The sequence below is a fragment of the Strongylocentrotus purpuratus genome, unplaced genomic scaffold, assembly GCF_000002235.5.
Source record: "Strongylocentrotus purpuratus isolate Spur 01 unplaced genomic scaffold, Spur_5.0 spur5_scaffold_13, whole genome shotgun sequence".
In the NCBI taxonomy this organism is placed as follows: domain Eukaryota; kingdom Metazoa; phylum Echinodermata; class Echinoidea; order Camarodonta; family Strongylocentrotidae; genus Strongylocentrotus; species Strongylocentrotus purpuratus.
The window spans coordinates 4,990,734-5,015,889 of NW_022145598.1; the positions used below are offsets into that span (position 1 = coordinate 4,990,734).

Below are 25,156 nucleotides of genomic sequence, written 5' to 3' on the forward strand. Positions count from 1 at the left end.
GTGGATATATGGACCACTCCGTTGCAAAATGAACCCCACCGAAAAGAGAACCACATTGTAGCAATAATATAAATGGACCAACGGCGTGGTGGATATATGGACCACTCCGTGGCAAAATAGACCCCACTGAAATGAGTACCACGGTGTAGCAATTACATAATGGGACCAACTTCGTGGTAGATATATGGACCACTCCGTGGCAAAATGGACCCCACTTAAATGAGTACCACAGTGTAACAATAACATATGTGGGCCCAACTGCGTGGTGGATATATGGACCACTCCGTGGCAAAATGGAACCCCCAGAAATGACTACCACAGTGTAACAATAACATATGTGGGCCCAACTGCGTGGTGGATATATGGACCACTCCGTGGCAAAATGGACCCCACTGAAATGAGTACCACAGTGTAACAATAACATATGTGGGCCTAACTGCGTGGTGGATATATGGACCACTCCGTGGCAAAATGGACCCCACTGAAATGAGTACCACAGTGTAACAATAACATATCAGGAACCAACTACGTTGTGGATATATGGACCACTCCGTGGCAAAATGGACCCCACTAAAATGAGTACCACTGTTTAGCAATAAGCAAATAACATACGTGGGCCTAACAACGTGGTGGATATGGACTACTCCGTGGCAAAATGGACCCCACTCAAATGAGTACCACAGTGTAACAATAACATATGTGGGCCCAACTGCGTGGTGGATATATGGACCACTCCGTGGCAAAATGGACCCCACTGAAAAGAGTACCACATAGTAGCAATTACATAATGGGACCAACTGCGTGGTGGATATATGGACCACTCCGTGGCAAAATGGACCCCACTTAATTAAATGAGTACCACAGTGTAACAATTACATATGTGGGCCCAACTGCGTGGTGGATATATGGACCACTCCGTTGCAAAATGAACCCCACCGAAAAGAGAACCACATTGTAGCAATAATATAATGGGACCAACGGCGTGGTGGATATATGGACCACTCCGTGGCAAAATGGACCCCACTAAAATGTGTACCACTGTATAGCAATAAGTCAATAACATACGTGGGCCTAACAACGTGGTTGATATGGACCACTCCGTGGCAAAATGGACCCCACTGAAATGAGTACCACAGTGTAACAATAACATATGTGGGCCCAACTGCGTGGTGGATATATGGACCACTCCGTGGCAAAATGGAACCCCCAGAAATGACTACCACAGTGTAACAATAACATATGTGGGCCCAACTGCGTGGTGGATATATGGACCACTCCGTTGCAAAATGAACCCAACCGAAAAGAGTACCACATCGTAGCAATTACATAATGGGACCAACTGCGTGGTGGATATATGGACCACTCCGTGGCAAAATGGACCCCACTTAAATGAGTACCACAGTGTAACAATAACATATGTGGGCCCAACTGCGTGGCGGATATATGGACCACTCCGTGGCAAAATGGACCCCACTGAAAAGAGTACCACATAGTAGCAATTACATAATGGGACCAACTGCGTGGTGGATATATGGACCACTCCGTGGCAAAATGGACCCCACTTAATTAAATGAGTACCACAGTGTAACAATTACATATGTGGGCCCAACTGCGTGGTGGATATATGGACCACTCCGTGGCAAAATGGACCCCACTGAAATGAGTACCACAGTGTAACAATAACATATGTGGGCCCAACTGCGTGGTGGATATATGGACCACTCCGTGGCAAAATGGACCCCACTTAAATGAGTACCACAGTGTAACAATAACATATGTGGGCCCAACTGCGTGGTGGATATATGGACCACTCCGTGGCAAAATGGACCCCACTGAAAAGAGTACCACATAGTAGCAATTACATAATGGGACCAACTGCGTGGTGGATATATGGACCACTCCGTGGCAAAATGGACCCCACTGAAAAGAGTACCACATAGTAGCAATTACATAATGGGACCAACTGCGTGGTGGATATATGGACCACTCCGTGGAAAAATGGACCCCACTTAATTAAATGAGTACCACAGTGTAACAATTACATATGTGGGCCCAACTGCGTGGTGGATATATGGACCACTCCGTGGAAAAATGGACCCCACTTAATTAAATGAGTACCACAGTGTAACAATTACATATGTGGGCCCAACTGCGTGGTGGATATATGGACCACTCCGTTGCAAAATGAACCCCACCGAAAAGAGAACCACATTGTAGCAATAATATAAATGGACCAACGGCGTGGTGGATATATGGACCACTCCGTGGCAAAATAGACCCCACTGAAATGAGTACCACGGTGTAGCAATTACATAATGGGACCAACTTCGTGGTAGATATATGGACCACTCCGTGGCAAAATGGACCCCACTTAAATGAGTACCACAGTGTAACAATAACATATGTGGGCCCAACTGCGTGGTGGATATATGGACCACTCCGTGGCAAAATGGACCCCACTGAAAAGAGTACCACGTCGTAGCAATTACATAATGGGACCAACTGCGTGGTGGATATATGGACCACTCCGTGGCAAAATAGACCCCACTGAAATGAGTACCACGGTGTAGCAATTACATAATGGGACCAACTTCGTGGTGGATATATGGACCACTCCGTGGCAAAATGGACCCCACTTAAATGAGTACCACAGTGTAACAATAACATATGTGGGCCCAACTGCGTGGTGGATATATGGACCACTCCGTGGCAAAATGGACCCCACTGAAAAGAGTACCACGTCGTAGCAATTACATAATGGGACCAACTGCGTGGTGGATATATGGACCACTCCGTGGCAAAATGGACCCCACTGAAAAGAGTACCACATCGTAGCAATTACACAATGGGACCAACTGCGCGGTGGATATATGGACCACTCCGTGGCTAAATGGATCCCACTGAAATGAGTACCACAGTGTAACAATAACATATGTGGGCCCAACTGCGTGGTGGATATATGGACCACTCCGTGGCAAAATGGACCCCACTGAAATGAGTACCACATTGTATCAATAACATATGTGGGGCCTACTGCGTGGTGGATATAAGGACCACTCCGTGGCAAAATGGACCCCACTAAAATGAGTACCACGGTGTAGCAATAACACGTGTGGGCCCAACCGCGTGGTGGAAATATGGACCACTCCGTGGCAAAATGAACCCCACTGAAATGAGTACCACAATGTAGCAATAACATGTGTGGGCCTAACTGCGTGGTGGATAAATGGACCACTTCGTGGCAAAATGGACCCCACTGAAATGAGTACCACAATGTAGCAATAACACGTGTGGGCCCAACTGCGTGGTGGATAAATGGACCACTCCTTGGCAAAATGGACCCCACTGAAATTAGTACCACAGTTTAACAATAACAACTACGTTGTGGATATATGATATATGGCCCAATCCGTGGCAAAACGGACCCCACTGTGTAAGTAATATAGAACCCCCACTTGACGCAAGCATACCAAAGAATACCAAAGTACCACAGTGTAGCAATAACATGACTATGTGTCCCAACTGCGTGGTGGATATATGGACTCCAACTATACAACACGGGGCTTTAGTCTAAATTTTCTTTTATTTCATTTTATTCTTGTTTTTTAAATAAATAATTGTATATGAGTCAAGTTTCAGCATTTTTAATTTGACGCCATTTCGATACTTTTCATCATTCAATTTGGTGTTTTTTCGTCTTTTTATTTGTTTTGATTACATTCAATCCGCATTCACTTATTTTTGTATTATTAATAATAATTATAATAGGCATTTCTATAGCGCCGCCAATCTAGAAATTCTATTCCGAGGCGCCTTTATTATTACCCCAGCTTTAGCCTAGCTGCCACTACAGCGCTCCAGCATTTCAATGAATTTCTTCCTGCCAGGTACCCAATTACCTCACCTGGGTCGAGTGTGGCAAATGAAGATTAATGCCTTGCCAAAGGACATTAGTGCCATGTCGGAGATCGAATCAATACCTTTGAATGTACAGTCAAGTGCTTAAACCACTCGATTACGACACTGCTATCCATCCCTCACAACTCATGAATGTCTTGAAATGTTTATTGGAAGGGAAAGAAGGCATTAAACCGAGAGGGAAGGCGCGAACCAACTGGAAAGAGAAGACCTGGAGAGATAGGAACGAAACTGCAAGATTGTAGGCTACTAGAATGGCAGATAACAGAGATGTGTGGAAAAAATATTGCAATCAACCTATGAGCTGAAAGAAGATACCTTAATGAACAAAAAGCTCATGGACCGATTTTCTTTCATATTGGTATAAATTTCATTTTATTCTTACTTATTCAAGACTACTTTTACGTTTCCCTTTCCACACTACATCTCTTCACTTATTCCTCTCTCTCTCTCACTTTATCTCATTTTCTCTCTGTATATCTCTTACCCTCTTCATCTCTCTCTCTCTGTATATCTCTTACCCTCTTCATCTCTCTCTCTCTCTGTATATCTCTTACCCTCTTCATCTCTCTCTCTCTCTGTATATCTCTTACCCTCTTCATCTCTCTCTCTCTGTATATCTCTTACCCTCTTCATCTCTCTCTCTCTGTATATCTCTTACCCTCTTCATCTCTCTCTCTCTCTCTCTCTCTATCTCCCTCTCTAACTTTCTCTGTGATGGTTTATTATCGTTCTTACCCTCTTCATCTCTCTCTCTCTCTCTCTCTCTCTCTCTATCTCCTTCTCTAACTTTCTCTGTGATGGTTTATTATCGTTCTCCCCATTTTCTCGGCGAACATATCAACGGTATACAGAAAGAGAAGATACAAATCTCATTCTAAAGATATATTCTGATTTATTTCCATTTGCATCTTTTATTTCAAGAGCTATGATTTGTAGTTCAAAGCAGTTCATCGAACTTTGAATCATAATTCATTAATAAATATAAGTGGTGTATTCATCTTTCTTCCATTATTTTTTTTACTGCGGATGGAAACGTCTTCCCGTCACACAAAGTAGAACCTTTGTTGGCCCGCCTTTCATCTGACCTTTGACACGTTGCAACGATGTCGCTGAGTCACTCCTTTCTTTTCTCCATCTTGAATTCAGACGAGAACGCCATAGGCGTGGTCGTTTTACCCCATCCCCCCAACATCATACAACAAGCAATGACGTCATGTGAAGTTTATTGGATGGTGACCAATCAGCCCTGGACTGTTCTCAGTATTTTCGCCGTATCTTGGTCAGGTTGTTGGTTGATCGACTGTTGAAAACACATGTCCTATCTATGTGTTTAATGACGAGCTTTCTTAAAAACATTGCCTGGCGTCGAATATCTGCTTGTTTTCCTTTTAAAATCGAGGTTTGGTAGTAGTTACAGTACTCTATGAAATGTTCTGCAGTGTTAAGTTTGGACGGATTCTGCATTTCTTTTGAGATTCATTCGTTTCATGATCTCGAGTTTCATTTGCTCTGAAGAATTTGAGTTGTTGAAGACAGTACTAATCTCTATCTATTCAAAAGTTGGCGATGTGCTACATGCATCTGAGTGAGAAAAAACAGAAAAAGAAGGCCATTTTTAATGGTTTGAAAATGAATGCATGTTTCATTATCGTTACTAAAATCCTACTGTATAATACTATACGTTTACTATTATGTATTCAGCTTTCCTATATGGATAACACTAAATCAAAGAATTTTCTTCCACACAATTTGCGAATGCGAGAATTTTTTTTATCTTAACTATTTCTAATTATTTACCCCCGCTTACATTTCACTATACAACATCACACGATATACCAAAGTGATTGAGGACAATTAAAAATGCTCACCACAGAATGATTAGTGGTCTTTGTTTCATATCAACAGAGTGGTTCCTTGATGAGAGCTGTATGGTATTCACGGCTCTCATCGTCATCCGTCCTATCCCAGGCCCTGCATGGATGGGGTTTAATAGTCTTAACAAGATATATAGGCACACCAATGCTCTCTGGAAGAGAAGAAAGCAGAACATAATCTGAAGCTGGTTTCAGGGCTTCGGCAGGTTATAATCATGACTTGGTCATTTATCCTGCTGTGCTGCGGTTCCAATCTCTGTCTCCTGATGCCGTCTTCTAAAGCTGGTTTCAGGGCTTAGGCAGGTTATAATCATGACTTGGTCATTTATCCTGCCTCGCTGCAGTTCCAATCTCTGTCTCCTGATGCGGTCTTCTAAAGCTGGTTTCAGGGCTTAGGCAGGTTATAATCATGACTTGGTCATTTATCCTGCCTCGCTGCAGTTCCAATCTCTGTCTCCTGATGCGGTCTTCTAAAGCTGGTTTCAGGGCTTAGGCAGGTTATAATCATGACTTGGTCATTTATCCTGCTTTGCTGCAGTTCCAATCTCAGTCTCCTGATGATGTCTTCTGAAGCTGGTTTCCGGGCTTAGACAGGTGATAATCATGACTTGGTTATTTATCCTGCTTTGCTGCAGGTCCAATCTCTGTCTCCTGATGCGGTCTTCTGAAGCTGGTTTCGGGGCTTAGACAGGTATTAATCATGACTTGGTCATTCATCCTGCCTTGCTGCAGTTCTTTTCTCTGTCTCCTAATGCTGTCTTCTGAAGCTGGTTTTCGGGCTTAGGCAAGTTATAATCATGACTTGGTCATTTATCCTGCTTTGCTGCGGTTCCAATCTCTGTCTCCTGATGCTGTCTTCTGATCTGGTTTCAGGGCTTAGGCAGGGTATAATCATGACTTGGTCATTTATCCTGCTTTGCTGTAGTTCCAATCTCTGTCTCCTGATGCTGTCTTCTAAAGCTGGTTTCAGGGCTTAGGCAGGTTATAATCATGACTTGGTCATTTATCCTGCTTTGCTGAAGTTCCAATCTCTGTCTCCTGATGTTGTCTTCTAAAGCTGGTTTCAGGGCTTAGGCAGGTTATAATCATGACTTGGTCATTTATCCTGCTTTGCTGTAGTTCCAATCTCTGTCTCCTGATGCAGTCTCATGATGCTGTATTCTGAAGCTGGTTTCAGGGCTTAGGCAGGTTATAATCATGACTTGGTCATTTATCCTGCCTTGCTGCAGTTCCAATCTCTATCTCCTGGTGCTGTCTACTAAAGCTGGTTTCAGGGCTTAGGCAGGTTATAATCATGACTTTGTCATTTATCCTGCTTTGAGGCAGTACTAATCTCTAGTTATTCAAAAGTTGGCGATGTGCAAGGATTCGTTGCTCTTTTATTCTGCTACATGCATCTGAGTAAGAAAGAAAGAGAAAGAAGGCCTTTTTTCAATGGTTTGAAAATGCATTCAGTTTCAAGCCAAATCATAATTATGTAGTATCAATTTAGCAATCAAAATATCTTACAGCCATAATCATAGATTTGACATATTAAAAACACGTCTCCGTGCTATATTATAAAGTAACAGATTAAATAAAATCCCTTGTATATTCATCACTATTAGCCTCGTTTCGTGTTTCTTTGGCCACAGAGTTCACAAATAAAAATGATGGATTTTAATAATAGTCAATAAGTGTCATGTGACAGTAAACCATAAACTTTAGTAGAGTGCATGGTTCAAGAATTGCGTAATAGGAATGAAATGTAAAATGCTTATAATAAAAAAAAAATACCCGTTTCTTAGAACACGCTTGACCATTGACTGATCAAATCGTTTACATTAGTATTATTATGGGCACAAGGTTTATCTAGATAGGAACTGAATTCATATGACTTATAGTTGAACATTGGAATTGGGCGTTAATCAAGAAATGGCCAAAAATTATATCCAGGTTGACTATAAAGCAGGGGCATCAAACTGAGAGGGGAAACAAAAGGAGAAAAGTCAAGGACATTTACTACACAAAACAATGCTTTTAACATTATTGTGTTTGCCATATTTCCCGATTCTAGAGAATCAATGAATAATTGATTCCTTCTTTTCGCAGTTTGTACAATTGTCTTGAAACAATTTGTTGATAAACATGTAGCTGACCTGTGTGCTTGATGACGTCATCGTTCATCTCGACCATCGTGACCATCTTCTGACCAATCACAGAGCGTGTCTCAGAAGCAGTCTTAGAAATCTGCACAAGATCGTCATCGTCGTTTTTCTTGTCGTCATGGTCTTCGGCACCATTCTCCGGTCCCAAAGGAACCACCTGAAATGCAATTTGTCTCAGTTATAATGATAGTGGGGATGTTGGATGCAGCTCATGATTTTTTATCAAACGGGGGGAGGGTGGTACCGCAAAAACCAGGCTGCCCAATAATACATCTTAGATACAATATTACAATAAAGCATGGCATACAGTTCTGATACCGTTTCTCTGAGAGCATTCCTAAAATGGACAGCTGTAGAGTTAACGTATAGAAAATGAATGTAATTACCCCTAAGCCCAACCCCCCCCCCCCCCCTGAAAAAAAATCCCCTAGAAATGCCTCTTGTAGACGCGGCGCACAGTTTATTTTTAATGTTTACATTATATATTATTAGGTCATGCAACAGTAAAAAAAAAAAAAAAAAAGAATATTATGCCCCCTCTTTAACAAAATCCTGGATCTGCCCGCGATGTAGGTACACGTAGGTCTTATTCTTATTAGAGACTAAGATAGCAAGTAACATAAATCTCCGCACATTATCTAGGCAGGATCATTGTTTTATGTGTATTGTCACGCAGTTTGATTAAGATATTTGATGTAATATTATGTATATATTTTATTCAATGCTTTAGTCTACTTTACAACTATCCATGATTATTGTACTAGTCTATGTTAAGGATGTCTTGCTATAATTACGCTATTACAAATCCAGCCAGCTCGATCCCAATTGCTGTGCATACAGCGGAGTTCTATTCTCTCCTCACTTTTGACCTTGCATTCACTTTCAGAACTTTCACTCTGTCACTTCTCACTTTGACTTTGCCTGACTCTCAGAGCTCTCGCTCTTTCCCCTTCGCTCTTGTTTGCCCGAAACTCTCATTTCAACCTTGCACTGTCCTTCAGCCCTTTCAGCCTGCTTCTTGTCTTGACTCTCTTCTGTCCTTGTATCCTCTCTCTCAATATGACTTTGAGCTCTCTATTTATGTGCTCAATGACGCCCTTCTCCTAAATACTCCGCAGCGCGATACTTGTGACCTACATGAATGGTTTTTCTCCATCTCTCTCGCAGGGTATATAAGACCAGGGATATGTGAGTTACATATCCCTGATAAGACAGACTGCATTCGTATCTTAGGCAGTTAGGAGCGAAGAATCTGTCAGTGAAGAGTGAAACTAGTGAGCTGTCGAGAGTTAATTGTGTCAGTTAGTGTGACAAGCCTGTCATCACAGTGTTTGAAGCGAGAGTACTCTACGAATGGGATCGAGAGCCAACCTCTTCAGAAATGGTCTCCAGTCATGTTAGTCTATCTTTTTAGCCTGTTCTAACGCCTGCTGCATTATTTTGCCTCTCTGATTCGCAAGACATTCTCTTTTATCCATCCTTGTAAATGTGTTTGGGTTTGCTGTAATAAACTCCTCAACTGTAATTTCTGCCTCTCGAGTGTTTATTCTCCCTGAATCTCGGCCACCCCTAACAACTTAACTTCAACATATAACGGGGCTAATATATTTTGGGACTTTTACTTCCTATTGTCGAACAGTATAAGTCGCCGTTACACTGGTGTCAGAAGTGGGATTCAGACTTTAACACGTGCTTTAAATACGATACCATGTCTCCGAGGAAGCGAAAAGTCGATCTTGAGAGAGAGATCAGGGAGTTAAAGGCAGAACTCAGCATCGCCAAGAAACAAATCGGCGAGCCGAATGATATCGACAATGACAATGATGCTAGTGAAAATACTGAATGGAGAGATGGAAATGAGGTGTCCATTCACACTGGAGTGAAAGTCCAATTACCACCCCAAGAGCCGTATAATGGTACAGGACGATCATGGGAGAGTTTTGTATCGTCTTTTAGAAACCTCGCGGCTACTTGTGGCTGGGAGGAGTCGGAGCAGCGTGTTCGTCTTCTCGCCTGTCTCCGAGGTGATGCAGCAGATTTCGTCTTCCAGCAGCTCGCCCCAGACGACATCGCTGACTTCGTGAATTTGATATCTGCCCTCGAGCATCGTTTTGCTGCAAGGAAGACGCCTTCTACGCTTGTGTCGCAGCTAGAATTACGCCGTCTTGGTCAGAGGGAATCAATTGCTGACTATGCTGCAGATATTCGCCGCCTCACGACATTTTGGCTACCTGACGGCGGATGCTGCAACAAGAGAAATGATCGGGACCCGCCATTTTCTTCGAGGGCTTGGTGATAGCTCTATGGCTATGGCTTATAGGGATGCGAGAGCCAGCGACTCTCCAAGAAGCTCGGGAGATTGCTGAGCGATTTCACCCTCTCCAAGAGGAATCCGGCAGAGGAGCTCGACAAATCCGATCGTTGTCAGCGACGTCAGAGGACGCAGTGAACAATGAAAAGTATATCGAGTTAAGGCGCCGCACCATCTCCATTGATGAGCGAATTGAACAACTAACTAAACTTTTTCAGCAGCCGCCACGAGATGATCCAGAACGACCAGCGAGACAGACGAGAGAGCAGCAACCTCGTGATCGACCACCACCTCGTTGCTATAATTGTCAGAAGCTTGGTCATCTTGCCCGTAACTGTCGTGTACCACCCTATAATGGTGGCCAAATTCCTGCACCCCAGTATTTTAGCAGTCGACCGAACTGGGTGCAACAACAACCGCCACAACCTCCACAATGGCAGCAACCTCTTCCTTTTCAGCCGCAGCCGCCGCAGCAACACGTACCATTCCAGCCGCAACCACCGAAACAACAGGCAGCAGAACCAGCCAGGGACAATACTTCGGGAAACTAAACAGGGCCGACCTCATCGACCAGGTCGAGGCCGGCCATGGAGTTAAATCGGGCCCTAGAATAATTCGCATTGATGAATCGAACGGACTCACAGCGTATATCACAAGAAATGTGAATGGGGCCTCGTGCAAACTTTTGGTCGATTCTGGGGCAGCAGTGACAGTTATGTCGATAAAACTGTATGAACAAATGCCCACCGAAACTCGCCCAAAATTAATCCCCTTGTCGGATCATGTTCAGCTCCAGTCAGCGGATAAAGGAATTCTAAATGTACATGGAATTATTGGAGCAACTGTGAATGTTGGTTCTAAAGATTTTGAATGGAATGCATACATTGCAGATATAAGTGATGAAGGTCCGATTGGCTTTGATTTTATGCACCATTTTAATTGTACCCTCGAGGCCAGACGTGGGCTTCATATTGATAATATTTTGATTCCAATCGAACTTTAGGACTGTAATTCTATTAGAAGTGCAGTTTATGTGAAATATGATGTTGTGGTGCCGCCCAGATCTGAGTTCATTGTACCAGGAAAGATAGACAATTGTGATATTGATTCCAAAGCATGTGCTATTATTGAGCAAACCGCTCATGAGTGGAATATAAAGAATCTTCATGTCGCGGGATGTCTCATCGATGTAACTCGGGATGATATTGACATACCAGTGCGAGTCGTTAACACATCAAGTGAAGAAATTAATCTTCATGCTGGAATGCGAATACATGTAGGTTCAATGGAATTAATCAGTGATGTATGTGATATGTGTAATAATGATGTAATCAAGAGTTCAAACCCCAGCATTCGCACAGTAAAGGCTGATTCGAGTAAAGAGGTTTCGCAAAAGAGCTGGCCAGATGACTTACAGACATTATATCAGAAATCATGTGAAGGATTAGACCCGCATACACAGGATCAGTTATTTGCCTTGCTGGATAAACATTCATCTACAATTGCATCTTCTTCTACTGATATTGGACGAACCTCCATTGTTCAGCACAGCATTGACACTGGAGATGGAGCTCCAATCAAGCAGCGACCTCGTCGCCCACCTCGAGCATTCATAGATGAGGAGGAGAAAATAATCGAGACACAACTGCAAATGGGCATCATTCGGGAATCAACGAGTGCTTGGTCGAGCCCGCTTGTGTATGTCAAGAAGCGTGACGGCACGACCCGGCCCTGCGTTGACTACCGAAAACTAAATGACGTCACAAGATAAGATGCCTATCCACTACCTCGCATAGAAGACTGCCTAGATTGCTTAGGAGGTGCACAAATCTTCTCAACTTTAGACTTACAGTCAGGTTACTGGCAGATAGACATTGAAGAGGAGGACCGTCACAAAACAGCATTTAGTACGCGGACTGGACACTACGAATATGTCACGATGCCATTTGGACTATGCAATGCTCCTGGCACATTTGAGCGTGCAATGGAACTCATCATGAAAGGCCTTCAGTGGCGAACCTTGATTTTATATCTTGACGACATCATTGTTATGAGCTCGACTATTGGGGAGCACATCAACCGTCTCGACGAGGTTCTCGGGCGCCTTGGACAAGCAGGACTTAAGCTAAAGCCAAGTAAGTGTCATCTCTTCCAAACTGAAGTATCTTACCTTGGACATGTCGTCAGCGCGGCTGGCATCAGGCCTGACCCGGGAAAAGTTGAACAAGTGCGGAGCTGGCCGACACCGACATCGATAAGCGATGTCCGTTTTTTTCCTTGGTTTGTGCTCCTACTATCGCCGGTTCATCCGTGGATTTTCGACAATTGCGGCTCCTTTGAACAGGCTACTTGAAAAATCTAGTAAATTTGAGTGGAATGACGACTGTGAAACAGCCTTGGAACAATTGAAAAACGTACTGATTAGCGACAACGCCATGGCCTACCCCGATGACCACGGCATGTTTATTCTTGATGCCGACGCATCTTCTTCGGGAATAGGCGCGGTCTTATCTCAAATCCAGTGGGATGACGTCACCCAACGAGAAGTTGAGAGACCAGTCGTTTTTGCTAGCCGGACATTGACCAAAACTCAACGCCGATATTGCACTACACGACGGGAATTGCTGGCAATCGTCTCGTTTGTTCGCCATTTTCGACATTACCTACTTGGGAGGAAATTTCTTGTGCGCACAGATCATTCTTCCCTTAGATGGATTATGTCATTTCGCGAACCTACAGACCAGCTTGCCCGGTGGATTGAGATTCTCAGCCAGTTCGACTTCGACATCGAACATCGTGCTGGCAGGAATCATGGTAATGCAGACGCAATGTCTCGAATACCATGTGATCCAGAATCATGTGACTGTTATGACAAAGAAACTATCATTGAACAATTGCCATGCGGTGGATGTACAACGAGTGTGAAGCGGCACAAGGCCTGGTCACAGTTCTTCGACGAGGACGACGATGTCGTTCCCGGTACCCATATGAGAGTGCAGCAAACACGCTTGAAATCAGTAAGTGACTACAGCGACCAGACGCCGCCATTGAAACCAGAGGACTCAAGCCATTCAAGTCGACTCTCTAATATCATCACCATGATACTAATCATAGTCGTATTCGTTGTTAAGATGTTTTGTCGACTTCCGAGGATTGTTTTGGATTTTATCTTATATATTGTTGTTTTAGAGCTTAGAGGATAACGTTATGTGAGAGATGGATTTGATGTAATGAAGAGAGGGAATTGGCCATCCCCATTTAGAGTTTCAGTAGTGAGAAATGCGTCGACATCGAGATTGAAGTCAAGAACTAAACATTCATCGGTTAATGTCAGAGCTAGTGATAACCTGCCCTGCGCCTCGGACACAGGTGCCATCGCTGGAGGGAACTCTGGGCAGCGGGAAGTCCTGCGTGATTATTTTGACCGAGAAACTTTGTTGACAATGCAACGCGACGACCCCGACGTCGGCATAATCTACAAATGGATTCGGAGTCTCCTGAAAGACCTAATCGAGCCTTAGTACATGACAAAAGCCCAATCGTCAGGAATTTATGGCTCTTATGGACTCAGCTTGAATTGATTGACGGTGTTCTATACAAACGGCATGTCACTAATCATAAATTAACTACTACTAGACAACTCTTCGTCCCCTTCATACTGCATGATCAGATCTTGGAGTCTAATCACAAGTCTGTGCTATCAGGGCATCTCGGAGTAAAAAAGACTTTCAGTAGAATCCAGCAACGATCTTACTGGTTAAACATGAGAGAATCTGTAAAACTTTATATTGGTAATTGTGTAACATGTGGTGCCCGCAAGCGTCCGACATCGAAACCAAATGGCCCTCTTGGTAAATATAACTCTGGATTTCCTATGGATCGTGTCGCTCTCGATATCATGGGTCCATTTCCCATCAGTAACCAAGGTAACCGTTATGTTTTGGTAGTGGGAGATGTATTTACCAAATGGATCGAGGCCTATGGGATTCTTGATCAAACAGCTCGTGCTGTCGCCAACATCGTGGTGAATGAATTTATCGCTAGATGGGGCATACCGTTGGAAATACATTCAGACCAAGGCAAGACATTTGAATTACAACTTTTCCAGCACGTGTGCCAGCTACTGGAAATAACGAAAACAAGGACTACACCATACCACCCGTCATCTAACGGTATGATTGAACGATTTAATCAAACACTTGTTAATATGATGTCTGCTTATGTTGACAAAAAGCAGGAGAACTGGGACTTAAATTTGTCGCTCTTGACATCAGCCTATCGAAGCACTATTCATGAGACTACTGGATTTTCACCAAATTTTCTCATGTTGGGGCGTGAGGTTAGAACCCCAATTGAAATAGCACTTAGTGTAGACAAGCCCGACATCAATGACCGGGACTATCATGAATACGCCGCCAACATCGTCTCAACGATGACGGAAGCATACAACTTAACTCGTGAGCATCTTGCCTCACAAACTCAGAGACAGAAGAGAGATTATGATGCGAGACTATCAGTAAACACCTACAGACCAGGGGATTTAGTCTACTATTTAGACACAACTAGAAAGAAGGGACTTTCCCCAAAACTGAAGTCTGCTTTCTGGGTTGGTCCATGTGTGGTAACCAGGAAAATGAGTGACATAGTGTTTGAGATTAAAGCGCAACAGAAGGGAAAAGTTAAAGTCCTGCATCATGATTGTCTTAAACCGTTCAAAAGTAATGACATTCCACAATGGGTAAGGGAACAATCTAAGAAAGTTCGTAGTAATGTTTCTTTTTCTAATACTTGTACTACTGGTACCCAGACTAGCCAGAAAGACACTTTCTCCCCTCGCCGCTCTTCACGGAGATCTATAGCCCCTGACAGATTTGTATACTAAATTACCATAGAAGAAAATACACCAGGCATCGTCACTCCTGACCGAACTGTTGGCTGACGATAAATAACTTTTCCCAGACTATATTTCTTTTTGCGGACATTGAGTGCCTTAACTTATATCGGAGGACTTGTTTACGACGAACTGTCAGTTTTTATATCCAATGGAACTATGTGAGCTCCATATTGATTACCATGCGTACTTTCTATAATTATTTGGATTTAATTATTTTTGTCTCTTCAATTGTTATGTTTTTTGTACATTGCCATTGCCTGTTTTCTACTGTACTTTCCGTTTCTTCTATCTAACCTCCCTACCTCGCTCTCTGTGTCTACCTCTCTGTCTTTTTCTCTTATCATCTATTCGAAAATGATGTGACTGTGTGTACTCTTAGTTCTCTTTCAGATGTTATGCTATTTTCAATGTTTTACACCATTTGCTATTTAATTTCTGCCAAATTACATAGGGTGTGCCCTAACTTTTGCATCTATTTGCGGGCAAATGTTCTACTCGTTGTTTTCGGTATGTTGTAAGTTCCTTCACATTATCATGAAATTATACTGCTTGTTGTCAAATTCATGGTTCTTACCTTTCTTAATTGGTTACATCCTGCTTCAATTTTTTTTTGTTTTGTTGCGCCATATAGCGCACGATGTACTCATTTATTTTTTTTGATGTATGCATTTTTAATAGTCAGATTAGGTCAGATAGTATTTTGTATCTTTGTTTATCTTGAATTCATTATACATGTGTACCTGCAACTGTTAATATATGAGTAAAGGTCACATTCCTTTGTTTTGTAAGTCTTCTTTTTTTTTTGGTAATGTACACGCAAAAAACTGAGGTGCTAAATGTTGGGTGCTGAGTGAGATTCTGCACTTGAAGTGCCAAAATCAGCACTTGACGGGTTAACTTTAACAAGGAAACCGAAACGTGCTGAATATTTGAGTGCAGAAAACGAGTGCTATAACAATATGCAGCACTTAACATCGAGTGCTGACTGCATAACCTGATCTGATTGGTCGGTTAGTATAATAGCTGTTACCTTGTGAATATTTGTTTTTGAATCAAATTCAGCTAAGAGATTCTTACATTCTTCATTCTCCAGGTCAATACCCAAGGCCTCAAAAGTCTGAATAACTTTGCTCCTTAAACTGTCAACAACATCAGTATTGAAAGCTGTTGCAGCAGATAACACTCTGTTTGTCATAGCATGGGTCATGTTGGTGTTTGATAAAAGAGAACCAATGAAAAATGCAGCTGATCTTGTACTGTCATTATGCATTGCTCCATCTTGTTCTTGTAGTAGGCCTATCCTATCATCATCATCATCAAATGCATCATCTGCTGCAGGATTATGCACTTCACCAACAGCAACACCCAAATCAGCATCAACTAGACCCTCCATACCCTGTACAACTTCAGGTTCAGGTTCTTCTTGTGGATGTTGGTTTAATAAATGTTTCCTGTAAGAGTTGAAAGTGGTAAATGACGAAGGACATCCACCTTGACCACATACCAAATGTAGATGGGGCATGTCAAACAACGCATCAGTTAGCACTTGCACAAGGGCTATTCTGCTAGCACCCAAAAGAGAGCAAAACTTGGCACTTTAAGTGCACAACAGTCAGCTCCTTTGGGTGCTAGCAAAGTAGCCCGGGTGCAAGTGCTAACTCAGCACTTCGAGTGCAGTCACTATGCGAGCTCCTAAAAAGTGCTAAAATTGAATCTTTAAGTGCTAAATTTAGCACTTTTTTTTTTGGAGTGTATATACATCTTCTTAGAGGCCATTGGCTCAATTATTTTGCCTGTTTCTTCCATGCTATATTTGCATTGTTATACGGTAGGGAACAAACTTGAACTTGTTGGTTGTGTACACAAGGCTCCTTTTGACAAACAACGCTCCCTCTCTTTTCCTGATTCTTTCTCTCTCTCTCTCTCTCTCTCTCTCCCTCTATCTCTTTCTCTCTTGTCTCTTTCGCCGTCATCACCTTGCCTTCTCTTCTCTCTCCATTCTTTTAGTCTCTCTTTGGTCTCATTTCCCCATGACGTGTTTGTTGTACTATAGATGTTAAGTTATTTTTATGATCATTGCGTCTGTTGCAAGAATTCGACTATAAGGACATTTGTAATTATCCTACATTTTACTATACTGGTGCATGTTGCGTATTCGTTTTTCGATATTGGCTTTATTTATCATGATTTGACTGTTGCTTTTGCTTTTCTTTCCTATCCCTTTCTTAGCCTTCTCTTCTGGTCTTCTTGCTACTTTCCCTTCATTCTCCTTTTCATCGCTGGGGACAGCGATATCTTCCGTAGGGGGAGGATAGTGTCACGCAGTTTGATTAAGATATTTGATGTAATATTATGTATATATTTTATTCAATGCTTTAGTCTACTTTACAACTATCCATGATTATTGTACTAGTCTATGTTAAGGATGTCTTGCTATAATTACGCTATTACAAATCCAGCCAGCTCGATCCCAATTGCTGTGCATACAGCGGAGTTCTATTCTCTCCTCACTTTTGACCTTGCATTCACTTTCAGAACTTTCACTCTGTCACTTCTCACTTTGACTTTGCCTGACTCTCAGAGCTCTCGCTCTTTCCCCTTCGCTCTTGTTTGCCCGAAACTCTCATTTCAACCTTGCACTGTCCTTCAGCCCTTTCAGCCTGCTTCTTGTCTTGACTCTCTTCTGTCCTTGTATCCTCTCTCTCAATATGACTTTGAGCTCTCTATTTATGTGCTCAATGACGCCCTTCTCCTAAATACTCCGCAGCGCGATACTTGTGACCTACATGAATGGTTTTTCTCCATCTCTCTCGCAGGGTATATAAGACCAGGGATATGTGAGTTACATATCCCTGATAAGACAGACTGCATTCGTATCTTAGGCAGTTAGGAGCGAAGAATCTGTCAGTGAAGAGTGAAACTAGTGAGCTGTCGAGAGTTAATTGTGTCAGTTAGTGTGACAAGCCTGTCATCACAGTGTTTGAAGCGAGAGTACTCTACGAATGGATCGAGAGCCAACCTGTTCAGAAATGGTCTATCTTTTTAGCCTGTTCTAATGCCTGCTGCATTATTTTGCCTCTCTGATTCACAAGACATTCTCTTTTATCCATCCTTGTAAATGTGTTTGGGTTTGCTGTAATAAACTCCTCAACTGTAATTTCTGCCTCTCGAGTGTTTATTCTCCCTGAATCTCGGCCACCCCTAACAACTTAACTTCAACATATAACGGGGCTAATATATTTTGGGACTTTTACTTCCTATTGTCGAACAGTATAAGTCGCCGTTACAGTATCTTGTTTGAATAATCGTGATAATGGAAAAGGGGAGGGGGTGGGGGAGGGGGGAGACCAAGCTTATAATATCCCCAACCCGGACAAAGCACTTTGCGTTATACAATCACTCGTATAGGCATGTTTCTCAGAAAAAATAGCCACCAACGTAACGCTAACCCTAACCCTATGTTATGCAAAACAAGATGTGCAAATGTTGTGCAGCTGCTATGTTTAGAAAGTGCGTCTACGAATGATGTTTTGTGAAGCCCCCATTCTCCCTCCCTCAATCCGCCACTGTCAATATCCATGAACCCTCATTGTCTTCCTCTCTCCGTCCCCCTGAAGGCTCTCGCATGCTCTCTCTTTCTTTCTTTCTCTCTCTCTCTCTCTCTCTCTTTTTCTCTCGCTCTATATCTCTCTCTCTCTCTCTCACTCCCTGCCCCCTATTTCTATATCTCTCTCCACTCTGCGCAAACATCGTTGCAAAATATAATGACATAATTGTGACAGATGCAAGCAAATCATTGATGTGGTATGATTAGGGGAGGGGGGGGGGTGTCCGGACATTAACAAACATATTAAAGCTTTCACATTTGCCTTCCGTTTTAACGACAAATAATCATATACCACTAGCTCTAACCATCATACTTATTTGTCCTTTTTAATATTGCCCAAAGTAAGTCTTAGAAAATGTATGATACTGTATATTGCTTGTAAACTTCTTCAAGTTACTGTTTTGAATCAACAATTATTGTTCGGATACACAACCTGTCCGGACACACAACGTCTGGGTTTATAAGACTTAGTAATTTAAAAGAAAAACACCTCCTTGTTCAGACAAAACACTAGAATCTATTTGTTAATCGTTTTCATTCAAGAAATCTGTGTACCCAACATATATCTTATGTAAATGTGTGAGAACTGTTTCTTTACTTTAAAAAATAATAGATAAGTGATACTTTAACATCATCTGAGCAGCAGCGAACCAGTTTGACTATCCTAGTGTACCGGCCGTCACCCTCGTTGAGGGCGTCGACCACATCACCCCTACCTTCCCTCACGGCGAGCCTGGTATTTGTGGCCATATCTCGTGGAAGAGAGAGATAGAAGCGATGTATCTTATAAAATCCTAATTCGTTCCAGTCAAAATATATGACTATAGAAATACAGGTAAATGGAATAACTAAATTGACACTTAAAAAGAAGAACACATTTGTTTGAGACAAGATTTTAGTTTGAACACAAAAACAAAAACATCCTTTTTATTTAATCATTTCTTTTTACATCAATAGTATTATCGCCACTGTTACAAATTCGAATAAGTTTTATATATATATATATATATATATATTCACACAAGTTAATACTTATTTTTATAAAATCTGTTTATTGTTATAACACTGTAAATTGGTAATGGACTTTAAATTAAATAAGGAACTATACCTGTTTGTTTATGAAGGAGAGTTAAGGGAATTAGTAAATGTTATTTAAAGTTCAGTGTTAAGTTTGGACCAATTTGTTGGGCGGCTCTTGCGAGTCGACGTTGGACCAATTTGTTGCGCGATTCTCCCGAATCGCCCCGAATCCGAAAAATCTATCTTATATATACACTGTATGCGTACGTGGGGGAAATCTATGCGTACGTGGGGGGGGGGGATCTATGCGCGTGCTGTAAGCAACGCCGCGATCATGCACAGAGCTAGCTGCGCGCGTACACATTGCAACTGGTCTTTATTTAGTTCAAAATCCTTTAAGGGGAGCCTTCCAAAGTTGCGACTGTGCCCGGACGCGTCGGGGCGCGATGAATAGAACAGTCGCGTCCCAAGAGACGCATTGGGGCGCAAAGGGGCGCGAAGGGGCGCAATAGTCACCCTCACCTGTTTCTTGCATATGAAAAGAAACTGTCTATTGTTGGTATAAACCCGCTCTATTCTTCTTGCGCCCTTTTGCGCCCCACCAGGCGATGGAAGATTATCTCTCCCGTCATTGTTCTCGCTCGTGATGCGCGGTACAGCTTAAACTTGATATACAGGAAGTATTTGTCGGTCAAAGCCTGTCTTCCCCTCCTCCGGTTTTCGTTCTGATAAACATTCCATTGTTTGTAAAAAAAAAAAATGATGTATTCTTCTCGCGTCGCGATCTATTCTTCTCGCGCCGTTTTGCGTCGTAACGGGCGGGGTATTATCTTTCCACTCATTGTGGCGAAGCTTTGCGATGTACATTGCTACAGCACAGCATGAACTTGTCTGGTGGGATCGTCTTTGTTTTGGGGGGCAATCAACACACTCGTTCATCTTGATCAGAATAAATTATGATTTATTTTTGTTGGGGTTTTATACGCCTCCTTTTAATTTTTGTGACGATTGTATGAAATGTGAAATAAAGATGACTATGTACGATTAATGGTTGTTTAATTGCGAGCTTAATTGTCCCCAACAAAAACAAAATTAAAGACGAATGGTGTGAATGACTACATGTATGCCGTTATAGTCGGCAAATTGATTACTGTTTGGGTCGCTTGTGTATGTTTGTAATTTGAATGATTATCAACATATTTGTATAATTCCCACATCGCGATATGATTCTAGCGTCGTTAATAATGGACAAAGAAATTATCTTTCTCTCCCGTCATTCATATTCACGCTACGCGTTGCACATCGCCACAGCCTGAGCTTGGAAGAATTTATATTTTGTCAGTCAAATCTTGCTTTTTTTCTCCTCCCATGACTTGGTTCTAATGCATTGAAGGTTTGCTCATTAGGGATAAGAAGGATAACATCAAACAAACGATCTACTCAAGATGACGCTCTTTTCATTTCACCTCGCTGTTTGATAAAAGTAGAGTTCTACGGAGCGAATACAAAAGAAAAGTTCGCTCTAAGGCCAAATAAAAAATAAAAAAATATTTTATTAGCGTCCTGTTTTTTCGAAAAATAGGTAGGGGGAGGCCCTCTTTTTTCTTTTTTTTTTCAAAATGGCCGCTCAAAATGGCCGCTCGGTACATTTTCCCTGACAGTCGGGCTATTTTTAAATATGGCCGCCGACATTTCGTCGCTGTTTTCACGAAGTGACGGTAGTGAAAAAATTGCATTCACTTTGCGTTACGATTTTCCTCACTACCGTCACTTCGTGAAAACAAGGATGATTTTTTAATTTAAAAAAAAAAATCAGTTATAGATCAATTTTAGCAGTGTTTTTCATGTTTTTTTAAAAATTATTTAAAAAAAATTAAATAAAAAAAAAAAATTAAAACAAATTTCCACAAAAATAAGAAATAGGAGGCGGCCCCCAAAAAGGAAGCAGGCGGGGACGCTAAAAATGTATATTTTGTTAAGTGCCCTCAGGGAAAAATCATAAAATGCCGTGGCAGGATTTCACGCCCGAGATTTGCCTTCGAAAATTGCCCGTCAAAAAGGCGTTTTTAATCATAATAATTCCATAGCTCTTTTTAAAAGTGGAATAAATAGAAAAAAAGAGTCCGGGAACTATATCGAGATTATAAAACATGTGTATCATGAAGATGTAAACAAAAAGCGTAGCCTGATGGTGATAAAGTTAAGCAGCAATTGGAAATGCAATACAAAACATTAATCAGTTCATGGTGATAATTTATCATTCGACTTCTACTTTGCGCTATATGTACTAAATGATCGCAAACCGGGCAGGGACACAAATACAAACATTGATTTCTGCTCTAACATTCGAATCATTTATTCGTAGATTTGTATAATTAAGTGGCGAAAGTGAAATTTTGAAATCATAATGCACAGATACAAAAACATACCAAACATGTTTTGATTCTTATTCTAAAAAAAAAAAGGCAAATTTTAAAAGATCTTTTTAAAAGGAGGGAGGCGCTATAGCCCAGTGGTAGAGCAGAGCAGCTCGTAACCGGGAGCTCCCTGGTTAGAAACCAAGTCGATATGCTTAAGGCATAACTCAACATTACATTTCGTTCGGAGAGGTCTTAAACCGCGCCGGTCCCCTGTTTGCCTAATTAGAGCATACACATGCTTCATATAGCAGTCAGGAAAAAAAAGCGAACGGTACAGGAAGCTACCTTATGGATAGGCCTAAATTGAAGGTTTGACTTAACTAGGGAGAAGAAGGATAACATCAAACAAAAGATCTACTCATGATGACGCTCTTTTCATTTCACCTCGCTGTAAGATAAAGTAGAGTTCTATGGAGCGAATACAAAAGAAAAGTTCGCTCTAAAGGTAAAAACATAGAATGCCGTGGCAGGATTTCACGCGGCCGATCAAGGCTATTGTTTGATCGCTATAATTGTCCGACTTGCTATAGATTCTTGTTTAGCTACAATAAGGCTGCGTATTATGTGTGTGTGAGGGAGGGGGGGGGGCGAAGTGAACGGCCGGACCAAAATGGCAGAGGCCCATCAGGAGGGCTCCGCTCGCTAGTTATAAGGACCGCTATTCACTGGACAACTATTCATGAAGACCGCTATTCGTAATTTGAGAACATGGTCATTATGTATAAGGGTCATGAATTCGTAATACGACATCCCCCTCCCCAGAACTAAATAAATAAATAAATAGAAAACATGAATAGATTAATAAATTTAACTAATGATACAATAACAAATAATGCCCGGTAATTGGGAATAGCCGCCTATGAGCGGAACAATGGGCGCAACAACTATTAGCTGCTCAAAGAGCTGTCTTTTGTCATTGCGTTGCAATAACATAGTGCTTGTAAGAGTTACATGTACTATAATATCCGTATGCTATATAACACCCAATGTGAGCATAAAGTGTTCAGGCCTTATAACTATATACAGTGCGCGTTAAAACAAAAGACTTTACTAGCGCTAGCTAACAAATATGAAACGTCAAAACGTCAAGAACAATTGACGACAAGAAATTGTTACTACAAATGCCACCACCAATACAGTTTCTTCGCGAAGAAATATTCGATCGAATTTCATGTTTGGAACAGATAGGCGATTTCGAATTGTTCCATCTACCGAAACGTTTTGATGATGCAGGCTCCCGACAATACGACTATCATTTTTGTAATATCTTTAATTTGCAGATGTTTGTTTGTTTCGTATGACATATTTATAAACGCCCTATAATCTTATTTCAAGCAGAATCTTTCAATCTCTTTGATTATAAGTATCATTTTTAAATCACGGGTTTTGAAATACAATAGCTAATTTTGCGAAGATTTAGAGAACCTACGTTTCTATTCTTTAAATTGATCTTGCATGAGAAAGAACAGATTGATGATATAGATATATGACCTATTTTGATTGGATGACAGAACAAAATAAATGTAATATGAAACAAATAAGGTGTCAAAACATACAGAAGGAATACAATTATACATATCGTTTTTGTTTTGTTCGTGAACAAATTATTATAATACAAGTATTGAACACATTAATGAACAGAAATGAACAATCATTCCAACGTCAACGCCTACACAACTTCGATGTTTGGGAGGGAAATAAACAATCAGAACAACAATCTAAATCAATGTCTTGTACGTAAAATAATAATAAAACATATCAGTAGCCAAAGTGCAAATTTTAGAGTCAAATCTTTCAAGACGAGAGCGGACGCACACGCGGGGATTGTCATGAATAACTAATGCGTAGGAACGGGCGCGAAAGCTTTTCTTTAAGCTCCCATTCAAAAATTCACAATTCACAAAAAGCGCTTCGCCGTTAAGCGCACCGCCCCACCCCCCCCCCCCCCCAATGAGTGTTATGTAGGGTACGCATATGCATTTTCCCTCCTTTTGAAAACAGTCCCCTAAGTCCGGTGTGTAAAGTCAATACGGGCCGGATTTGTGTGTACTAGACGAGCCGGACTTTGGTGCGTGAAAAGTACCCCTTTACCAGACAGTAACAATAAGTCTCCAAACAATAGCCAGATTTGATATTCATATTGTGAGCATGTGCTTAGTTATATCGGGATTCCCTGGTTATATTGAAGAAGTGGGCTAATATCTGTTTGCCCAGTATTTCTCCCTGATTGTTTGACCATCATTAAATTGCTATTGTCCATGCAGCTGACTTTTCTATAGGCTTTTCTACCCTCGGCGCTAAAGGGATTGCGGAAAATTTCAACACTATTTGTGTTTCTTGATGACCCAGTAGAAGAAGAATAAGGGCTAGCCACCACCCCCCCCCCAAAAAAAAAAATAATAAAAAATAAACAAAAATTAAAAGAATAAAAAAAAATGGCCCAAAAACAACGCAATCATTATTAATTCCGTTTACTACTTGATACCAACACGTGCATGATAGATCCCCCGGATGGATCCTTATTTAGACAGTGAGACAGTTCTGTTACGAGAAGCAATTCAACGAATTGCCATGGTTTGTATTTGTTCTAGAACGAATCTAGAACAATTCAGCACAATATATACGTATTTTAGTTCTTCTCAACAATGACCTGGATCTAAAACTGGCCGCGGATGTAACCCCCCCCCCCCCTCCCCCTTCTTCGCAAAGAAATATTCGATAAAATTCTTTGGAACAGAATGATAAACTAATTTCTTCTTGAGATATGTTCGAGGTGAAATTTCAAACATCATTTCCTGGCAACTCTCTTTTTTTTAATGCATGCTCTATTCTTACGATTTAGGCATAATTTACAATGTTGATTTGCAATTGATAATCTCCCTGGGAGTTTTGCGATATCCCCGATGATACGGGTACAGTGTATTTTATTTTGTTCGTAACATTAGTGTTTTGCAAAGAAAGA

At 41.5% G+C, this 25,156-nt stretch overlaps 1 protein-coding gene across 1 annotated transcript; it reads left to right on the forward strand.

Annotated features, from left to right (window-relative positions):
• Positions 1 to 12,192: 12,192 nt before the first annotated feature.
• LOC115923367 lies at positions 12,193 to 16,285 on the forward strand. The gene is made up of 4 exons (XM_030983838.1): positions 12,193 to 12,388; positions 12,993 to 13,270; positions 14,593 to 14,769; positions 16,241 to 16,285. Exons 1-4 carry the CDS (start codon positions 12,193 to 12,195, stop codon positions 16,283 to 16,285), a joined length of 696 nt encoding a protein of 231 aa, XP_030839698.1.
• The last annotated feature ends 8,871 nt before the right edge of the window (positions 16,286 to 25,156 follow it).